The sequence below is a fragment of the Perna viridis genome, chromosome 10, assembly GCF_037379345.1.
Source record: "Perna viridis isolate PV_CMFRI_1.1 ecotype Kerala chromosome 10, ASM3737934v1, whole genome shotgun sequence".
NCBI lineage: Eukaryota > Metazoa > Mollusca > Bivalvia > Mytilida > Mytilidae > Perna > Perna viridis.
The window spans coordinates 6,423,155-6,446,825 of record NC_142454.1 but is presented as its reverse complement, the minus strand read 5'-3'; the positions used below and the strand labels follow the sequence as shown (position 1 = coordinate 6,446,825).

At 32.6% G+C, this 23,671-nt stretch overlaps 1 protein-coding gene and 1 long non-coding RNA gene across 4 annotated transcripts in view; one reads left to right on the top strand and one right to left on the bottom strand.

Moving 5' to 3' along the window:
• Positions 1-23,671, bottom strand: part of LOC148604301 (ubiquitin carboxyl-terminal hydrolase-like) — a 48,693-nt gene that overhangs the window by 17,235 nt on the left and 7,787 nt on the right. For all 3 annotated transcript variants that reach the window (XM_088550679.1, XM_088550681.1, XM_088550682.1), the window contains 3 exons: positions 21,791-21,873; positions 20,594-20,641; positions 17,569-17,641 (listed from right to left, as the gene is read on the bottom strand). In XM_088550679.1, coding sequence (XP_088406805.1) covers positions 17,569-17,641; positions 20,594-20,641; positions 21,791-21,873 — 204 coding nt within the window. The remainder of the gene's footprint in view (positions 1-17,568; positions 17,642-20,593; positions 20,642-21,790; positions 21,874-23,671) is intronic.
• Positions 648-17,302, top strand: LOC148604302 (uncharacterized). Its single transcript, XR_015916174.1, has 3 exons — positions 648-665; positions 1,196-1,298; positions 13,610-17,302. It is a non-coding gene; the product is annotated as an uncharacterized LOC148604302 (long non-coding RNA).

Genomic DNA, 23,671 nt, shown 5'->3' with positions numbered 1-23,671 from the left:
GGATCAACAAACTGAAAAGGTGTAGGGTTATATAACACATTAATGGAAGCTTTTAGAATGCATTGCTATTTTTCACAAAACCGGCCACCCCTATTAACTGGCCATTTTTTTTTGTCGCAGTGGTGGTCGGTTTAGAGAAGTTTCACTGGAATAGATATTGAAATACTGATGATTTATCCACCCCTCTAAACCGGCCATTTTTTCTTGTCCCAGTGGTGGTCGGTTTAGAGAAGTTTCACTGTAACAGATATTGAAATACTGACGATTTATCAATCTACATTAATTATCATAAAATAGATACTGAAATACTAGACATTTTATCATTTTAAATTAATCATCAATCTGCTTTCGCTTTCTAAATAATAGGCAACAACTGATAAAAACCATCGAAAATGACAGTTTCTAGGGCCATAACCCCTAAAAGGATCAGGTCTCACTAACCACTTCCAGGTCAAATGGCCACCCCGCTATGTAGTACCAAAAACATACTGAATCTAGACCTATGCATTGTAAGTGCATTATTTGTGTTTATTTTGATTAAAAGTAGTCAAAATAAAGCTGAGAATGTATACTTTTAAACCATGTATGTAATTTACTACAAAAGTGTATGAATATTGTTTACATGTGTTAGTAATTTGCCTCCATTATGTCAGTTAGCAGAAAAGGTAAAAATGTGGATTTTCAGTATTATTTATTTAAGTAAATTTTGAGAAGAATTTCTACAATCATCGTACCATTAGCATAATGATTTGAAAGCCTCATTTTCCAAGCTTCTCAATGGTAAGCAACTTTAAGATGTCATTTGTCCTGGGAATTCACAGTGAAACTTTGAAAATTACCTTTTTAACACGTAAAGTAATGGAAATGTTAGAAGTGCTTAGTGGGACCTCAACAGACATTTCTGGAATTTGTCCCAATAATAGATACTGAAATACTGAACATTTTATTTATTTATATCAATCATCAATCAGCCTTCGTTTTCTAAATTATAGGCTTAAACTGTCGAAAAAAAAGGTAAAATTAGCCAAAAAAAAGGGCAATAACTCAAAAATTAGTGAATTGATTATCCTGAGATTTTCAGGGAATATAGATCTTTTTGAGCCAAAGAGCCTGAAATGTCTCTGATTTCTTCTACTTGTTATGGTTTTTGAGATATAAACAAAATTACGGTAATACCATTATATTATATTTTTAGTAACAGCAGCCATGTTTTTTTGGCGAGGAACCATAATGGATACAATTTTGGAGTAAGCATGCCAAGGATGATTGTCATTAAGTTTTATCAAATTCTGGGCCAGGTGAGCTAAAAAATTATTGTAATGAAGATGAATGGTGGGTGGTGGTGGTCAAAATTGTTTACTCAGTAACTTGAATATGTACTTGTAGCATCCTAATTTAAGATGCTTTGAAAACTATAGCTGATATACTTTTAGGGATAGCATGTCCAGTAGATATGATCATTTAGTTTTATCCCTTAAGTGACCAACATCGCATTTTTGTATCTTGCAGAATTTTATTCAGTCAGTCCAAATAACTGACACTTTGTCAGCAACTACTGGGAATCTGGGATACAACATACACAGTTAGTTAAATTGTCAAATAATTGAGATCATAAAAGTACATGTAGTAAATGTGATAATTCAACTATAGTTATTACCTATGAAGGTGAAGGTTCTTTGCAACAGCAGGATAATCTACATTTTATCTTGTTTAACAATGTTTCACAAGTACAATTAGTCATGGTGAAATTTGTCTGACCAAAGCCATTGACAAACAAAATTTCATTTGGTCCTGCAGATATTTTCTTGTTGAAATTCAATGTAATTTGCTTAGACAGACGACAAATCTACATGACCAAATCTGATACCCTAAACCCCTTACATGCCTAAATTATTTTTCTAACTGAACGTTATTAACTGAGGTTTTCCTGAGAGAAACACCAAATTAAAAAACATAGTAATCTTCCAACATGGAACTTGCTCAACAAAGCATGCAGTGAGAGGCTTCAGTCAAATTACTAACATGGAAGGTTCAAGGAGCTCAAACTCTAGGAATGACTGCACAAAATAATATTGTTAAGGCAAGTTTGTCAAAATAGAAGGACTGGTAGTCTGGAAGCAGACACCAGTACCATTAAGAATATATACATGGTTACATTATGTATCTGCGTGGATTTAACATGTTAATGATCACAGAGCAACCTCTAACCACCACTTTTATCTATGGGTACTAATTTTCATGGTTTAGGGGAAAATTTTCAGTTCGTGGATTCTTGACAGTTTTATAATACAAACAAATGGGAATTTTCCTTTTCGCTAGGAATCAGATTTTGCAGTTTACTAAACCCACCAAAACTGGTACCCCACAAACAATAGTTTTTTCACAGTATAACAAAAATGATAAATTAAAGATTTGATAGAAACGAGCTCATTTACAGTATCTTCATCATGAGAACAGATTTGTTCACAATGTCATGACTTTCCTCCTTTTCACCAAGATTTTACATCATATTACTAACTTGTCAATTCTTTTCTTGAAAAACAGGACACCTATATCATATTTTCAAATTGATGACTCTTTCCCTGTATTTGTTTTATTTCACCATTATCTGCCAGAAACTTCTCATTAGTCTTTTTTACTACATCCACCTACAGGGATAATGTGATCTCCATTCACAAATTATTTTGATCAGTTGTGGTTAACTTTTCATTCACTGATTTGTAATCAAGTTCCTTCTCTAGAATAATTCTATTGATGAGAGATTTCATTAGATACTTTTCCCTAATTAACAAAAAACTGTAGAAAGAGAAGTAATTGATTTCAATTACATAAAAGGCAAAAAAAAAAAACCAGGAATTATAGGCCACAGTTTTTATATCTGACAGATGGGATTTTTTTCAGTATGGAAAATAACAGAAAAAAGTGACGTGCTAGATTTTTTAAATTCTGTTATCCTTATAAAATGCCTCATAATGGACATTGATTTCTTTACATAAGTTTCATCTGGCTTCACTTTTTAACAATCTCTTCCCCTTCTAGTTGTTCCTTGAATTTAAACAAATTAAAAGCTAGTATTAAATGTATTATTTGTTAATACATCAAAAATTACTTTCAAATTTGGTGTCCTTTCAAAAAAAAAAAAATATAAATGAAATATGCTCTACACATACAGCTTTATTGATAAGACTAGACACAGCTGGATTTCTGAATTTGCATTGTGATTAAAATGAAGTAGGTATACCTCCACTCATTCAAGAAATTGATGTCAGACAGCAACCAAAATCTCTTACATTGAACTTCTCTATAACCATCTATACAAAGCCACATACCAAATTTAATATCAATCTATCAAGTGGGAGCTAGGAATTTTGTGACAAATTTGGATGGACTGCATGTTGGAGGGACAAGTTGAATCCAATATACAATCCACTTGTTGAGTGGGGATATAATAATATAATAATAATAATGATCATCAGATGACACAGCTATGGTTTCTAACAAAGAAAGATCATAGTCATAGAACTTCAAAATTTATCTCGTATAGTTAAAATATAGGACCCTTTTCAGCAAATCAGACAAATCACAAATTCCCTAAACAAGAAGTAAATATGAACAGTAAGAGTAATATGTTACAATTTACACCCTTTTCCTGGAGGGAAATCAGTCAGAAGTACCAGTAGTTGAGTTAAATGAATCAGTATTCATACAGAATTACAGACTGACCACATGATTCCAATACATCACAACTTAAGTGTTTCAATATAAAAAAAAAAAAAAATTAGCAAAAACATTCATGGGTTAAAAATGACAAGATTATAAAATTATCCATAGAATAAATTTAAATGGAATTAGTTTTTAATGTTTTACAAAATTGTTCAGTTCAGCCAACATTCTCAATGTATATTTTTATTTTTAAAATAAAACTTCTCAAACATTTTCAGCTAAAATCTGTACAACAACAAATACAAGAGAGTGGCCGAACTAGTAAAAGTGCTTATTCATTAAAGACAAATCTAAGTAGCTTTTTACATGCAATAATCCAATATTAACAGAGTAAAATCAATACACATATAGTTTCTCCAATAAACATTGATGGCAATGTGAGTCAACACAATCTGTATACTTCAGGTCTGTGGTTTCTGACCTAAATCTATAGTAATATGTTTTTTTTTTAAATTATATCCTTTCCCTCAAGGCAATAAGAGGTTTCCTTCCTGTAATTCAGCATGCTTAAGATGAAGGTGTTCTGATAAAATAGGTTTAAAAATGCATTAAGACTGAATATATTGTCTGGTTAAGATTGATTTCACTGTAAATAGGGTGCAAAGTTCAAATGTTGAAAATCTTATAGAATTATGGACTACCAGCACTAATCCACCCCCACAAAAAAAGAAGGAAAAGAGCAGTGCTCCAGTACTAAAAGTCATAAGTGTAAAGTTTATCATCAGTAATGTGGTCACTACCTAAAATAGCATTGTGACAAAAGTAAAATTTCATGGAATATTATTGTGGAAAGAGTAATTGTAGTAGATTAAGATAATGTTTTGACTATGACCTTGAACTTTAATGATGGTTTTCTCTCTTATTTTGACCCACGTAAGAGTAATTAAGGGAACCAAGATTTTTGCAGAAATAAAAAAATAATGTAATCCAGGGACAAAGACCAGACATAGAGAACAGACACATGCAACGAAGATCATAAAATAACCAAAATAATTCATACAAAGTAGCAAAAGTAAATGAGCAACTCTGACTCCACTAAAAACTGGGAGCATGGACCAGGTGCACAAGTAGGGTAAGCATCCTCTGTTTTTCTAGAAACACCCGCTGAGTTGCTCATTAAAAATCAAGCCCAGGGTAGATGAAAGAGGGAAGGATAACTATGACACATTGAACAAATCAGTTTTTATGGTGCTGATGGATACACTGTAAGAATCCATGAGTTCATGATGACGACTGTAAAACTTAAGTTATGACTTCAATCTTGTAGCAATATAACCTGTTCTAGAAGCTTAATTGTAAGTAGTCTAGCACAATACAAAAAGTCTTGGTAGTTACGGCAAGCTCTGACATAACGTATGAGTTGTGATATGAAAACTCCATATCCTGATGCCGAAGGGATGTTGCCACAGATGAAAGGAAAGTTGACAATATGGAATGAAAAGTCATGATGTTTATCGCATAGCTTGGTCAATAGTTCTTCTTTCCCATTGATTTCAAAGTGTTGGTCAAGATATGAAGCTGACTTCACAGTATCTGTAGTATCCTTTATCTCAAGTTCTTTAGAGAAGATGTGATGTATCAAATCTCTGAAACTAGGATTATTTAATGATAATATGTCATCTATATAGCGGAAACTGAGATTAAAGGATCTAGCTAAACGATTTTCCTTCTTTTGGATCAGATCAGCTAAAATGTCAGCCTCATAAAAGTGAAAGTGAATGAATAGGTCAGCAAGTAGAGGAGCACAATTTGTTCCCATTGGAATGCCAACCTCTTGTTGAAAAATGCCTCCACCACACTGGACAAATATGTTTCTGATAAAAAATTCCAGCATTTTGAAAACTTCTTCTGTATATTTGGAAGATGATTTGGAATTATTTCTTACAAAGTATAAGGAATCTCAACGAAGAACTATATCTTTGTATCTAGGTTTATTGTTTTGGAGAAACAATGATGTTTAATGTTTCTGAGCCAGGATTTTAACTGAGTAGGGAGAATAGAAATATAAAGAGTTGAAAAATCATAGGTTTTAATGCCATTATATTCTGGTAATAATCTTGAATTTTGGGTTTCCAGAAGATCTTTCAAATTTTTCAGGATCCACATTAAATTAATACCACTACAGGAGTAATGTTACAAGACGAGTCTCTTGGTAGGACTGGAGACCTTAAAGTAACAATAGATATGACATATTTGACTGTAAGTATCCCCTATTTGGAAAGTTATCTACTGTTTTTAGTATGTATACTTTCCTGGTTGTTTCAGAGAAAAAAGACATTTTTCTGCATTTATTTTTCAATCATTAATATCATTTAGTAATTTAAGATATTAATGAAAGCAAGCAATGGCTATCAAACTCACCATATCAGCTAGAAAATAAATCAACTGCTTTTTCCCCTTATATTTTCAATAAAAGATAACAATGGTAATGGAAGAAAATTCTTGTATATGGTAGATAACTCACTGAAATGCCATGGGTCTGCTGGATAGTACTGCATCATAATGGTGGGATTCCATTAATTGTACAAAATCCTACACATCTGGTATGCCCAGGAATACACAAAAGACTATTTAATCAAGCATGTGTGACCGTGACCTGTGACCTACTGATTCAAATATAAATAGGTGTCTTCCTAACCTCACAAGCCTTCAACTATATAAGTTTGATGAAAATACATGTAGGCGTTCAAAGTAATGTCCCAGAAACCAATTTTTGTCCCCAAAATTATATTTTGTGAAGTTCATGTGACCTTGATCGTTAACCTACTGCCCTCATATTCAATAGGTGTCTTCCTTACCCTACAAGCCTTCGAATGTTGAAGTCTGGTGCAATTCTATGAAGCATTCAAAAGTTGTGCTCCAGAAACCAATTTTTGCCACAAAATTATATTTTGTTAAGTCCATGTGACCTTGACCTTCAAACAACTAACCTCAAAATCAATAGGTGACAACTTTTTCTCATAAGCCTTCAACTGTCAAATTTTGATGAAATTCTATGTAGGGATTCAAAAGTTACGCTCTCGAAACCAATTTCTGATGGACGGAAAACTGAAATTCTATACTTCTCCACTTATGTGAAAAGTGGGAGAGAAAAAAAAAAGACATTTTTCAGGATATCTTATATGACCTGGTAGCTTCTCTACACTTGTTACCATTCAGATCTTAAATCTTTTGCTTCCATATTTAGCAGTAAATCGGATTAAAAGTAGTCAACTGAGATTCAAAATTCCCTTAAAGCATTAGTTTGATTGATGCTATTCCAATAAATTTGAAACGACCGTCAATAAGACTGAACGGTACAGGCAAGATACAGTAATATAGTGACACTAAAATGACACTACTCCAAACCCTATAACATGTAATACATTAAATATAAAGATTTGACATTGGAACTTGAAGTTACCTTGTCTTATATGAAATAAAATGGAAAGCAAGGAAAATCCAAGATTAGTATAAGGTGCAAGAGACCCCAGTTAATAATTCAAATGCACAGCTCTAGGATAGGAATGCGTTTTATTCTATTACATAACATAAAAAAATCCCAAATCATCTTTTATTCAGAGACTCTATATCTGTAAATGAACCCAACTGAGAAGAAATTCAATCAGATTTTCTTCAACAGATACTGGTAATAAACATGCCTTATTCAGTGCAGGATAATTTCATTCACATTCAATATTGATTTTTCCAAGGAAACAGGAGACACAAGACTGACCTAGTTCTTGTAATTGCTATTGCTCTACAATCCAAGGACAATTCTCCAAAGCCTCAAACACCATTACCCAAAGCTGTCTGATAATAAGATCTACTAACACATTTTTAACCTTATGCGAGATTGACGTCAGAGTTTAAGAATTGCTAATTGAAACCAAAAGAATGTTCAGCTAGGTCCTTCTTTAGTTTTCCATTTTCACACAAAGAATCAGGTCTTTCCTGAATGCTTTTGTGAAGCCCAAATTCTTTAGTTATGCTGATTTCTTGGTAAAAGTTTTGTTAGTCATTACATCGTTTTAGTGTTACTGCCAAAATTTGGTTAGGTTGACTCTCTACACTAATAAAACAGTGATATAGTTGACCTTTTTTAAAACTACCTCATCTTCTTTTTTATTGGGAAAATGTGTGTCAATTTTTTAAATTGGGACATTTGGAATGACTACACTAAATCTTGAATTTGTAGTTAAAATGATAAAATTGTACAGGATATCATGAAAAAAATCAGTCATAAACATCTAATCAGTGTAATTTTGAACAGAAAGTTTTTTACCATATCTTATCTTTTTACTACCAATTGGGAAATAGTTCATATTACTGGTTATTCAGAACTATTTTTGAGCCATTTTTTGACAAATTGGGAAACTTTTATCATAGGAAACAGCCTTATTTCAGAGAAAGTTAATGTCAAACAAAATCACTGTAACACTAAGTGATACCCAAACTTTCTTTTGTCATCTCAGAACAGCATTCTTCTCTTAAAAGAATGCTGCAGAAGAAGTTCAATGATTTGAATCATACCAATCCCTTCAGCAGATCAAGTTGTGCATTACAGGTACCATTCCAGAAAAAGTTGAAAAGGGGACCAGGAAAAATATGACTCAAAAGTTATTATTTGCTTATTTTTGCACAAATTTTGCATGAAATTCCTGAGACATGGAAACTGCATTAAAATTGTCAAATCAAAACTAACTTTTAGTGCAGTCAAAATTTTTGAGCAGAAAAAAGTGTTGTATTTCCTGTAGCTTTTGAAAAAGACAGGGTATTCCTGGGGAAAAATGGCACTAAAGCATATTAGAGGCAAATTTGAAGGTACATCATGCAAGCATTAACACCTATTATGGGAAACTTGACAGAAAAGGGAAGGGAACCCAAAATGGTTTGTAGGGAACCTCAGAAACTATTACAAAATGCTACAGGTTTGACTCCAGATAGTGTGATGGCAGCCACTTAAATGCTACAGGTTTGACTCCAGATAGTGTGATGGCAGCCACTTAAATGCTACAGGTTTGACTCCAGATAGTGTGATGGCAGCCACTTAAATGCTGCAGTTTGACTCCAGACAGTGTGATGGCAGCCACTTAAATGCTGCAGGTTTGACTCCAGACAGTGTGATGGCAGCCACTTAAATGCTGCAGGTTTGACTCCAGACAGTGTGATGGCAGCCACTTAAATGCTGCAGGTTTGACTCCAGACAGTGTGATGGCAGCCACTTAAATGCTACAGGTTTGACTCCAGACAGTGTGATGGATGCCACTTAAATGCTGCAGGTTTGACTCCAGATAGTGTGATGGCAGCCACTTAAATGCTGCAGGTTTGACTCCAGATAGTGTGATGGCAGCCACTTAAATGCTGCAGGTTTGACTCCAGATAGTGTGATGGCAGCCACTTAAATGCTGCAGGTTTGACTCCAGACAGTGTGATGGATGCCACTTAAATGACCTCCGCCATTTAAATTTCCCATGGATCATGAATCCAAGGGTTTATTTCACCTGAATGTAGAATATTAGTCATTTTTGTAGTTTAATTTATATCCAAGTATAAATAAGCCTTTTACAAAGAAATTTAGGTTATTTTTACAATAAGTCTGTTGAATTATGAAGTTCTGTAAACTGTAATGCAAGTCATAACACAAATTTCAAACCAAAAACCTGAAGTCAAATTAATTATTAAGATAAGTAAGTCAATATTTGATATTAAACTGACAGTAATCAGTTCATACCATTGTATAGGACAATGTCAAATAGATCATGTAAGAAAACAAAAGTCTGAGCTGGCCTACATATGTCAATTGATGCCATAAACATAATTAGCTTAGAGAAAACTCAGCAATTTCCAGGAATTGCCTACAGGATATGTGTATATCATACTACAGAAAATCAATTTTTGTTTTACCTTAGAGCTTTCAGAAAACAATATGTCAGAAAAAGCTTAGTATAATTTGTCAGTGATAGATATAAAAACTATCATTTATTGCCAGCTAATACAGTAGTTTTTTTTAGGGGGAAAACTGCTATCTACAAATCTGTAAAATCTGTAAAATCTACATCTGGGCAGCTAAAGTAGAGTCTGAGTAAGCTAACATGCAAAAAATACAGTTAAAAACTTGAGATCCAAAGTAGACTGAATCTGACGTCTGTCTGAAACCCGAATTACAATAAAAAACCAAATCCTCACTTTTAACCAATATTTCCCCAACTAAGATTTCAATGGCAACTTTGACCAGCAACATACAGTGTAACACCAATCATCTAAGCAAATCAAATGATGTTACTGCTTTCCAACACAATGGCATTAATATTTTCAGAGGAAATGCACTTTTGAAAATGCCATCTGGAAGTCAATACCATTTTGTTAAACGAAATGAGACCAAGATAGATCCTGTGTAGCAGTCCACTTACTTCTGCATCATTCCTGCCAAGACTTCAAGAGAAAAAGGCCAATACAGGCTATTCCACAGATAGAACCAACTGAGCAGCACCAAAATGTTTATTGCTTGTACAAGCTGTAGTACTTAGTATCAGAACATTTTCATACCAAAATAGGATGAGGCATTAAAAACACACACTATTTCTGCTATGATTGGTTATAACTGACGAAATCTTCTCAAGGAAGTAAATATTTTTGTTAAAATATGCATTTACACAAAGGGTGATTTTTTGTAGACTGAAAAGGCAAAAGTCTAGAGGTATTTAAGAAGAACAAAATGTAGCGGTCAGCAGATTAGGGAGAATGAGGAATATAGATGCAGATAACAGTCTCCCTTTTTATCAGTACAATGAATGCCACAAAAACTTGGAAGACAATGAGAAACAAAAAGACCTCCTGTTCATTAAGAAAAACACTGTACCAAGCACTTGTTAAAATCAATTATGGACAGATCAGTATACAGATCAGTATCCTAGCAAAACTGGATATGCAAGAAAACATGACCTGAGTATTGGTTTCTCTCTGCAATGGTAAATGTGCCAAAGTCTGTCAAATGCATAATGACTTAGAAAATATAGATTCCCTAAACCTTTGTTGCAATATATTAGAAACTACTGACCATGTAATTGGTTTCCCTAAAGTGAAATGGTCAACACGCTGGACTTTGACAGCAATCCATCCAGTCTACTATGGTAGTTGAATGATTTATTAGAGTAACAGTTTATAATAGTGTTGCTTACACATTCAAAATATGACATGAAACAAACAAATTAAAAACTCACACTTTTCAATATAAGGTAAGTAGTATTTCATCAAGACAAACAAAATATGTTAAGGTCAAAAGCAACTATACTGAAATATAGGTTACCAGATACTCAGGTTGTTGCCATCCAGATGCTGGTATTAACATCTTGATACAATTTTGTAAAGGTATATACATTCTTAAAGATATTTACTGCTCTATTATAGAAAAACAAGGATTTCAGAGGGTTGTAAAATCTTTTTGGATCTTTCATGCTAGAACAATATACAAAAAATATAGATGGGTCAGTGTTTTCATTTTTTGAGATATAAGTATTTGAAATTATGACAGGAGAAGGACTTCTCTAGATTGTTCATAGATTTTGACTTTAATAGGTTTTAATTGTTAAAAACACTAAAGAAAAATGGGGGTAACTGGGCAAAAAAATACTAATGCTATGAAAAGGATAAAACCATAGGAGTTTGAAAATCTTACAAAAATGGCTGAACATGACCAGCCAACATCCTTAATATGTTTTTAGGCTTTGCCTATGAGGAACAGAGCTATTTAAATTCAAGTTACATTTGACTTGATAATGCTCCATGTTGTTGTTATATCACTGACATCTCGACCAACAGGAATATTCAAGACTTCCTATCATCAGTTTAGTCTAAAAGAAGCCTTTTCATACAAGTTCATGCTATAAGACATTGCTTCATGATGAAAATAAGAGCAGAATCAGCTTGCTAATATTGACACTACAAGGAACTTAAGAAGGTAGACCTAAGGTAAGGGACATAACTCATGAAATCAGTGATATGTTTGTATCATATTCAATTTCACCAAAGCCTTTCAAGCTTTCATTTGACCCAGAATGAAATCAATCCAAGTTTCTTTGATGCTTACATAACATTGATGCAAAATGCTGAATACAAATGTTCCAATAATTTTTAAAGAGTTGTGTTCCTTACCCTAGGTCTACCTCCTTAAATTTTACCTTATCATCAACATATCATAGGAGTAAGTAAATCTCACACTGCTCAGTTTCAGGAAAATTTATCTGCTTGACCAGTTGGTCAAATTTCTGATTTCTATATTAGTGGATCTTTTAAACAACATCAATTATGTAATTTACTTCCATGACAAATTTAATCAGCACAACCCACATAGCAGTAATCTATTGAATTGGTAACGAGTAACAGTTTGTAACTCTTGTTACTTACATCACTGGAGAGTGACTCAAAATACAAACTGTTAAAATTTACAACCTTTCTTGTTAAGTTATGGTGAGAGAATGTGGGTTGCTAATGTCACAACCAAAAATCTGGAATTAGCAAGATATTTTTAGCAAGTGTCAAGGTGAAAGGTTCAGAAATTCAGATCTGTTTACTACGACTACAGCACTATACCAAGTATGTCATTATCAGCCATGAACATTACTGAAATAGGGACTCTAGAGAGCCTGAATCGCTCACCTCTTTTTAGCTTTCTACAGCTGGACTCTTGACCTTACTGTACTATTGTCATAAGAATAATTTAATCAAAAGAGAGCATCTTAGTTATTTACCCAGTTTTCATATTTTAAAAATATATCTTTCTTAGTCAGTTTTTTACTCTTCAAGGGCAAGAACTCCAACATAGAACAACAGAATCTATATGAAAATTTCAGCATAGGTCCATCTCATCACGCTGATCAATTTTTCTCCTTGCAAATTTGGCTACACCCAATGTTTTTTTTAGTTATTTCCATAAATCCTCAATTTTTAGTAATAGTGGCCATGTTTTTTTCTGCAGAACAATAATCTCCACACACAGATTGTTAAGGATATCTTAACAAACAGCTCTGTTTGCTAAATGGTTCAAGTCACAACTCCCTATAAACAACCCAAGAATGTCTTTGTGGTATGGCACAATGTGGTATAATTTCAAAGAGACCAATTCCATTATAGTCAAGTTATTGTCCAGAAATCATGAAATTGCATGCCTCTTTAAGTCTCTCATTCCTGAAAGGTAAGTCACAACTCCCAAAACCATTTCAAGCCATCCTTTTGTGGTATGATGGCCCCTTCTGGTAAACTTTCATAGAGATCTATTTACTTAAGTTCAAGTTACAGTACGGATGCGAAATGTCTATAGACATATATGATGTTGATGATGAAAACATCATCCATTACGGCACAGTGGGTTATTTTTGCGGGGGTTTAATTTTCACTTAATTTCACGGATCAGCAACAACCGCGAAAATAAAACTCGCGAAATTTTATGCTGATGTAACGGATACTTCAGTACTTTACAGGGAAACTTTCCTTTTAATTTCCGGTATTAATGGTAGATAGATTAATGAGATTAGTGAATAAATTTAAGAAGTCAGAAGAAATAGTTCTCATTTGTTCATTCAACCTCATCCATTATACTTTTGTAAATTTTAATTACCAATTTGTTTTCAAATGATCGTTGTGTGTAAAGGATACTAGTAATAGAAAATGAGTATTCTGAATTTTTTTCAAACCTAAAAACATTGTACATTGACCCATGGACGTGAGCGTACAAAAGGCCGTCAAAAATCGTCTTTGTGGTTCCTTTGAGAAATGGTACTCAGAGGAAATTGTGAAACAATTAGACAGTGACAAAAATGCAGTGCAGTTTGAGATTGTCTATCTGGTGGATTTATCTTTATCTAGACTTAAACCATTGTCTGCAAAATGGCTTGTTCATATGTTTCAGCACATCTCAAACAGCCTGGAAAATATCCGAAGTGGGTTTAGGGAAACTGGTATTAGTGTTGCCTTAGACGATTACCTTGAGGACGAACTTCCGCTATGCCGAATGTCACAATCGAAATGAACAAACATGAAATTTTAACTGGATTAAATGATATATTTTATGTGTTTTATCTTCTAATTAATAAAATATTGTACTTCTTACAACTTTAGTTTCAACATTACAATCCATTCAGGGTGTCCGATATAAAGTTTTATTGTAAGGGAAAAATTGTCATGTTTTGACTCCAATGTTTATGAAAATGGAAAAAAGTACGCATACATAGGACTTCACCCGCAAAAATATTTTGTCACACCTCTTCAGACCACGAAAAAAAAAAACCACAAAAATATCTTCCAGACGTTTGGCCTTCAAAATCATGAAAATTTAGCCCTGCGAAAATAACCCGCTATACGGTATATAAATACAAATTTTCAGTACTCATATGAAAAATAAGTTTCCATCAAGTGAATGAATGCTAATATTTCACAACAACAGTGCTTATTTTCGTGGTTTCTTCATTCTACTGATCACGGTTTTTGTGGCAAAAACTATCCTTCAAATTATAGATACTGAAGTGGTAGGCTGGTTATGTTAAAATCAATTGAAAGCAACTGAATCTCAGCTCAACAGATTTTAATGAACTGTATATTTGCTTCAGGTAAAATTCTTGAGAGTTCTTCTTTTGTTAAATCTTTTAAAATGTGTGAACTTCTGTTTGCACAATTTTTCATAGCTAAACTTAACATCAGAATATTAAAACATTGTCAAACAACTGTCAAATCAAAGTTTATTGAATGGTATTCTGACAAGATAATGACTAGTATCAAAGACAGTAAAAAGATCAGTGACTTTAATGTTGACCTTTGTCAACTCCGAGGCCACTTCAGGCTGGCTGGATTGTACATGCATTTCAAAATGTTAAAGACGAAACACTTAGGCATAGCTGATGTATGCTATCAGCAAAGGAATGAACTCTGTAATGTCATGGTTTATAGTTCGTGAACTTGAAATGACAGTAATTTTCAAATGGGACTTGCATGTATCATTTAATTTTTCATAATATTTTGTTCAATAATTCATGAATAAATATGAAAAATGTAAAGTTTTTTGTGGAAATTGGTCAACCTTAGAATCTGTGAAAATAATTACACCATGAAAATAAGTACCGTTAATGAATGACTTGTATATTTTACTTGTATTAGTCAATTGTCAGATACTTTTATGCAGATGCATTTTTTATAGATTCTGAATCAATCTTCTTATTTAAACACTTAAAAATGGTTCATGAAAGATGAACTTGGACTATCATACAGAAAACCTCCAGCAAATATTTGGGAGAGATGTTAGTATCAAATTTGATAATATCAAATATACTGTAAGGTAAACTAGCAATGAGCAAATTAACAGCGATAGAAATAGTGGTTACTTGCCAATTCAAAAATTTAAACTAGAAATACTGTGCACATCTACCTATGATACTTAAACTTCCTATACAATTTCATCAAAATCATTTGAACTGTTAAGGGAGAGTTGCACTTACGAGGTTTTAACATGTAAAACCCTCAATTTAGATTATCTCCCCTTGGAGTACTTTGACAGTTATTGTATTCCTTCATGCAAATTTACAGTTGTACCAAGCCTTCCTATAAAATTTAATCAAAATTCCTTGAGGGATTTAGGAGGAGTTACACTTGCAAGATATGTGGTAATCAGACAGACAGGTGATACCTATATACCCCCCAATTTCAATTGCTGGGGTATAAAAAAAATATACATGTATATTACATGAAAGAGTTACAATACAAAAGAATCCAATACACAATTCTGAGATTAAACAATTCCATGGCTACATACATAGGATGGAATGTTAAGACTTGATTGTACAAGGGGAGATAATGCATTTTACTTTCTTTATACATGTAAGTGAGATAGGTCTGTTGTGATATTTTAACTTTAGACAGTTTTCAGTATTTTTGTATTGGAAGTCCAAAGGTACTGAGAATCTGGTTGATCTTACTGATCAAAGTACAAAGACATTTTATTCTTTTGATAGGGTTAGCCAGATCTGTAACACCAAAGATTTCCTTAAGTATTACAGTCTTCTAGCAAATATCCTTAGATCAGTAAAGATTAGTCTCAATAAAGGTTTGAGGGAGATAACAGAAAATGAAATTTCATGCAAATGACGTAAAATATTTATAAATAGACTTGTTATAAAATATTTTTCTTTCTACTATTCACAAAATAAAATTATGGGAACAAAATGCAAATATAGAGATGCATGAATAGAGAAATTCTTTTCTTATACTACAAAAATGTTGTACAATCACATATCTTAGACAATTTCAATATAAATTGTTGCACAAAATTTTATCTTTTGCTTTTGTTACTTTGTATGTATGATTTCAGTTACTTTATGTTCTTTGTTGTGTATGTCTGTTTTCCATGTCTGGTCTTTGTCCCTGGATTACATTGTTTTGATTACGGCTAGAATCTTGGTTCCCTTGATTACTCTTAGACAATTTCAATATAAATTGTTGCACAAAATTTTGTCAACAAACACATTACTTTATACTATTGTATGTAGTAATGATTGGCTATGTAAGTTCAAAACAATGTACTTTTGTAACAGTTATGATGACACAATTGAACATTTGTTTTAGGATTGTAAAGATACAAAAGAATTTCTAGAAAACTTCTTTGTAATTCTGCAAAAACTTTTGATAATACAAATTTACAGAAAAAAATATGTGTTACTTGGATACACAGACAAAATTTTTTTTATAATTTGTTGCTTATTACAGCAAAATCTTATGTATATAAATGTAAATTAGATATGACTACATAGGAATTGAATTTCAGAATTTTTTCCACTAGCTAAATTTAGCAAGTACTGAAAATTTACACTTGCTAAGTTAAAGTTTTTTTAGGCTATTTCTGGACTTTACCTATATTACATACAGAATTCCACTAGCAAATTTTAGCAAGTGGAAATAGTTTCTACTCACAAAATTGAATTTCAACTTGCATTTAGCGAGTATTTCCCCTTAAATTCGATCCTGGTACAATATATGACTGGTTTAAGAGAAAAGGTCAAATATCATAGAAACTTAAGATTTATATACTGGTTTATAAAATAAGGATTTGCATAAAACAGAAATAAAACAGACAAATTTAGGGTTCCTAGTTGTGTTATTCTCCCTCCATGAGACCAATTGCTAGAAAGAAAATATTCAATACGAAGAGTAGTTCTAATATTGTTGTTGATATTTAAATAGTTAAACCAACAAAACACGAACTCTGAATGAAAGATAAGAACAATAATTAGAAATTCTTGATTTATTTTTTACTGATTTCAGTATGTGTATGTTTGAATGAATGTGTAATATGTATATGTAAACTGATGTTTAAGGTTAAAGGTTATTAGGTTAATTAATTATGAAATAAACATAAATTATATAATTTATATTCTTTACAATTTACCCTTGTACACCTTAGTCAGGTGGTGATGGTGGGGTTATTGTATAAATCCTAAATATTGAAAAACCAATAAAAAAAAAACGCTTCCTTTGCAACTCTTTTTCAAGGGGCAGGGATAAAAATTAGCAGTCACACACCAGCCTATGGCTACTAGATTTTGAGATGGGCTACCACACTTTTGGGTTAAATTCCACTGAACAGATAGAAATTAGTAAACAAAAGTATGATCTGGGTTACCAGAATTATTTTTTGCTACTCAGCATCAAAATGGAGTCAAGTTACGGTTCAAGTGAAGAATGAAAACTATCTTGATCAATGGGGACAATTTGACCCATTCAAACATTCTAATATCATTACACATTCTGTATTATCAAAATGGTATTTCAGATTCAGTCTAGGCCTACAAGAATAAAAAAAAATATAGGTACATATATACTTACTCAGTTCATATAAACCTCCATCTTTACAAACAAAAGCAATGAAGTGAGTCTTCAAAACATCGTCCCTAGATGCCTTTAATTACAAAAAAAAAGATAACTGATAATTTCTGTGCAGTTTATGGTCAGAATGTACACTACAAGCCAATGTAAACAGTGGAGAGATCTAAACCCCAATGTAAACAGTGGAGAGTTCTAAACCCCAATGTAAACAGTGGAGAGTTCTAAACCCCAATGTAAACAGTGGAGAGTTCTAAACCCCAATCTAAACAGTGGAGAGTTCTAAACCCCAATGTAAACAGCAGAGAGTTCTAAACCCCAATGTAAACAGTGGAGAGTTCTAAACCCCAATGTAAACAGTGGAGAGTTCAAAACCCCAAACTACAATGCATTAGAATAGCAGCTGAGTTTTATATTGGGCAAAGAATACAAATATTTGGTAGCTGGTATTTCTGTATATGAATTATACAGAATGTACATTGGTATATTTATCTTTATTACATTTTTGATACAATTATTGCTGTATAAAAATGCAGGAAATAAAGGTAAAATTATTTACTATATTTAAATAAGTGTATTTTACAACTTTTCTTAAAGCATGTTAACATACTTCTGGTTAAAAAGTTGAATGTAATTTTGTACTAAAGATGCTCACCTTCTCATGTTTTAAATATTTGTCTATAAACTAAAAATTTTAATCATTCACAGATCAACAATAAAGTGAACAGTTGTCAGGTTACAATATGACTTATGATTGTTACGGATATTGCTGATCCACCAATGAGATGAGGAAAAAATTAGTATTGACATTCCACTTCATGTTAATGATAACATTAAGTTGCATACATTGTTGTGCTAGGGATACCCTACTTGTATAGGAAGTTGAATTTGGACACCAATATTGCTTATAACATATGCTTCATCTATATAAAGCAACACGCCAAATTTGAAACCAATCCTGTTAACATCATGCAACTTCATGTTTAATTATTATAGTACCTATGTATCTACTTCTTGCATGTGATATATTATTTCCCACTCAACCAATGGGTGGTATATTGGACTCATTTGTCTGGTCATCCGAATTGCATCACAATTGTTTTGGCTCTCAATGGATGGATTGATTTCAGATTTGTTGTAAGACAGTATGTAAGTGGGACATCTGTTGTAAGTGATTTTGGGTGATGTCCAATACCCAAGATTTATGGACATCATCATGAACTCGTGAACCGTTACGATGTATCCATCTGCGCCATGAAAACTGATTTGTACCAACGTGTCACAGTTTTCCTTTCCCCTTTCGTCTACCCCGGACTTGACTTTTTATGAGCAACTCAGCGGGTGTTTCTAGAAAAGCAGAGGATGCTTACCTTACTGGTGCACCTGGTCCATGCTCCCAGTTTTTAGTGGAGTCCACGTTGCTCATTTGTTTTTGTTACTTTGTATGTATTATTTCAGTTACTTCATGATCTTTGTTGTGTTTGTCTGTTTTCCATATCTGGTCTATGTCCCTGGATAACATTCTTTTTATTTCCACTAGAATCTTGGTTCCCACGATTACTCTTTGCACAAACAAGAGACTCCCAGGAGCCTGAATCGCTCACCTTGTTGAATTTTGCCTTTCAAAGGCAATAGATTAAACAAGAAGTTGTCCAACAAATTTGACTCAAGAAGTCTTTGGTAGGACTTATCACAAGATCTTTACAACAATTGAAAGTTTCTTTTAATCTATCATAGTTTTCAAGATATTGACTGAAAACTATTAAAAAAAAGTCATTTTTCCCCTTTCAAGGGCAATAACTCTTTCAAGGAGTCTGAGGACTTTTGTAGTCCTAATAATGTGGATCATTTCAGCTATTGAAAAAATTTGGATAAACCTAACGGTTTAGGAAATATATGTGAAAGACTACTGTCAGACCCCTATGCTCTATTTTTACTAACAGCGGCCATGTTTTTCATACGAATCAAAAACCCCCACATCATTTCTATGCAGGATACCCCAAGGAACGTTCAAACCAAGTTTTTTCTAATTAGTTAAGTAGTTTCAGAGGAGAAGAGTTTAGTATAATTGTTAACGACAACGAACGCTAAGTGATGGCAATAGCTCACATGGCCTCTGGCCAAGTGAGCTAAAAACCAAGTGCCTACAGACAGTGATGACAACAAAGACAATACAACAGCGCTATACCATTATACAACCACAAAAAAATTGCCATCGTATATAAAGATAACAGATCTATGCACCAGCTAGTCTAAAACATATGTTACTATTTTTCCAGTATGATAAAAATTAAAAATTTGTTTGTCATAGCCAGAGAAACCTGTCAATTATCCCTCGACATTTAACCTATCTGTTTTGCTCATGTTGTTTTCTTATTTCAAGATTTTTTATTGGTATTTTCAAGAGCTGTTTTGATCTTATTGATCTTTTACAACATGAATAACAAAAGCTGTTAGTACATGTAATGATAGTATTACTGTAATACCGATGCACATCTATCTTATACAAATACTACTTATTATAATCATTCTATTATTTTCAAAAGGTTAATACTTAAAAAAAAATGAACATTTAGCCATTTAAAGATTTGGGCGAAAAATATTTTTTTATTTCTCACATTTTAAGCTGGTGATTAAAAATGCAGATGACTTTTTAAAATTTCTGTGAAAGTTTTTCCCCATTTTACATTTCCAAGTTTTCTACAGATTTCATTGGAGAAACCACTGATTTAAATTATTTCTCCACTCTCTATGGTAAAATTTTATCATGCTTGCTAAAGTTTGAATGTTGATAATTTTAACTTTACAATCTGGAGTGGAAAAATTATTTAAACCACCCATTACTGAAGAAGACTGTATTTATCTACCTAGCAAACCCATTTTTTTAATAAACACTTGGGCCATGGCAAGCAAAATTATTTTGGTAACTGGTCTCAAATCAATATAAAAATGTAAACAAAATTATTTGGCTACAAATGATATGCTTATCAGTACAAATTTAGATATCACCATGCCTACTGTTAATTACCTGTGTCTGGCCTTCTTGAGCTGTATCTTCATGAGCTGAACCCATATCCTACAAACATATGTTAAACAATTGTTTTACTAATTACTTGATTTTCTTCTGTGAAGTATTGAAACATCTTTATCCAAATGTGAAAAGTCAGCAAGCTGGCTAAAGGGCCCAAAATTTCAAACCACTTCAGGCAAGCAATTTTCCTAGACCTTCAATCCTCATAGCTAACACTTAACTGAAGACTTTTTATTTTTCTCAAGTGGATCACTGGTTTGAAATTCAGAAAATTATATGACTTTAAATTCTACCCTTGAAAATAAATTTGAATCCTTGATTTTTTTTTGCAAAGGTGTTGTAAAATAATAGCATTTGTCACAGATGTCCAATAAGGTTTCTGAGATCTAGTCTATCAGGTTAAAAATTAAAATTACGGATGTATGTCAAAAATGCTCAAAACACATTTCTTCATATCCACCTTTTATGTACAATCCCAGACAGTTCCTCTACCAAGACCTGCATCTCCATCATATGTTTATCAGTACATATCTTCATTATGAATTAACACTATGCAAAGCTTAACTAGAATTTATGTGAATGTTGCACACAAAAAGGATACCCTACCTCTGTGAGATGTATGTACACACATATTTTCTGATATTTCAATTTTATCTAGAAGTTAGAAACTTAAAACCCAAAAATATTCAAATATACATTTCAAATCAAATAAGACAAACCTAAAAAATTAGTTTCAGACTATCATTTCTTCAATATCAAACGAAGCCATGGTCTTAACTCCTCTTATTATGACTCAGCAAATTTTAGATAATAAGAATTTTATGTCTTGTTCTAGTTTCATTTTCCTTTCAAGAATTTCCAATTTAAAACATATTAAAATCTGAAGATCAACCTACATCTTATTGTTTACTTCCTGAATCTGGAAAAGCTTCATAACAAAGCAAAATCTTGTAATTTATGGTTTTCTTATCAGTAATTTTACACAAACAGATGTTTCTTTGTTAAAACTAAACTCGATACTCTGTAAATGACAAATTTCCATGTAACTGAATAGTAGACTAGAGTAGACAGAGTCACATGATGAGACTTACATGCCCCATTGGTGAATCCCTACACTATTTGTATCAAACAAAAATTCATGGAAATAGCTGTGACATTAATATTGTCCCTTTCTATATACATTGTGTTTCATACCTTGTCATTTTCTAAAAATGATGCCCTTTCTTCTGGTGATAAATTCAAACAGCTGTCTACAAATTTCCTAAAGTGTTTGCCATCTGAAAAGTATAAATCAAAATGGTAAACAGATTTGGCTATGCTGAATCAGTTCATTTGTGTGTATCCATGTCAAAAGCCTCAATGATTATAGTGAGTTAAAAAATAAAATATGTAATCTTATTTAGGCCGATCCAGGGACCTGGGCCCCCTTAGAACAGAAAAATGAAGATGATTCTACAGAAAATCACTGAGCCATGACATGGTCGGCCCCCTCTTCTGAGAATCTCTCAATCTGCCTCTGTCTTACTTTGTGCAAAACATTGTGAATCAAATGAATTATACCGTAAGAAAGGACATCTAACTTCAGAACAAATGACTAACAGTCTATTGAGTAAGAAATATCGACCATTTGAACCATGATGTCTTTTGACTTTCCTTCTCCAACCACTGCATCCTGTAAAGGTACTTTAAATTCCATCATTTTTTGTTTTCTTCTTAGTTTGGCAGCGAAACGATTGTTGAAAATGATGATTTCATAAGAGCATTTCCGTTTGCAATGTTAATTTTAACTTTTGCAAGGAAGTTAAATTGGGTGGTTTGTGCAAATCCCAAAATCAATAAAAACCAGAACTGTGATTGACACCCCAAGTTGCTGTAACATGTTTAAGATGGGATTTCTTTCTTTAAAAAAAATATCTGACAATAACAACTTGCTCCATGTATATCTACATAGGATCCCCATCCTTCATTTATACAGTTCAGAAGGAGTGGTGCTTACAGGCTTAAACACCATTTTATTTTATTTTAAGTTAAATCATCTCCCTTTGAAGGCATCAAACAATAATTATATCGCTTCATTAAATATCTACATATGATGACTTACGTTCATATGCTTTCAAAGTACATGAACAGATGGATAGACAAAAAGACAGACATACAAATGACCATACAGTCAAACTTGATCAAACAAGGATGACCTGAAGACATGGGATTTCTCAAATTTTAAAGTACCAGTTTCTTCTTCTCTATAATCATTAGTGGCAGCTGATATATTTAAACAATGAATACTCAGGCAGTTAAAAATTTTTGTACCATAGCTTACTTGAATTGGTCACATTTTTTTTCTCATTAAATGTAACAACTGTTAAATATGTGTGTCATTATCAATTAGTGTATGTTCAACTAGACATGGCATTGATTGAAGAATTTATATAAGTCAGCATGATGATGGAAACAAATTAACTAATATGACAACAGAAATAAACAAAATTAAAAAAATTAAAAAAAGGATGACCCTGTAAATATTTAAATCAACCCTACATATTAGGCCAAGTAAATTTAAATATTAGAATCTCATCCAATCTTCACAAAATATGAGGCGGGTGGGAGCATTTTACTTCTTATTTCTTGCTAAATATTTGCTAGCCTAATATTAGCTATTTGAAGTAGGGGTTTCATTATTTTTTTTGCAATGCAGGTACCTTTGGCTTTGTAGGAGGTACTTTCCATCATTTTGTTTAATAAAAATGTATCAAATTTTAAAATCCTGGAGGTACCTTTCAGTAGTTTAGAAGGGTAAAAGTACCTGGTACCGCCTCTTAATGAAAGGCCTGTTGAAGTATAGATAAGTTCAAAATCCATAGCCACAACAGTTTCAAAGAAGAAAAATTGTTTTAATCACCAAGAAATGACACAATTGTGATATTGTATCTAAATACTAGAAACCGATGCGAAAAAAGTCCTGATTTTGAAAGACCTGTAGCAATTTTTAAAATTTTTGTCAATTTTTTATGGATTGGATGGGATGAGAGTCTAATCATTAATTATATTTGATTTAACTATTTCTAAACAGCATGT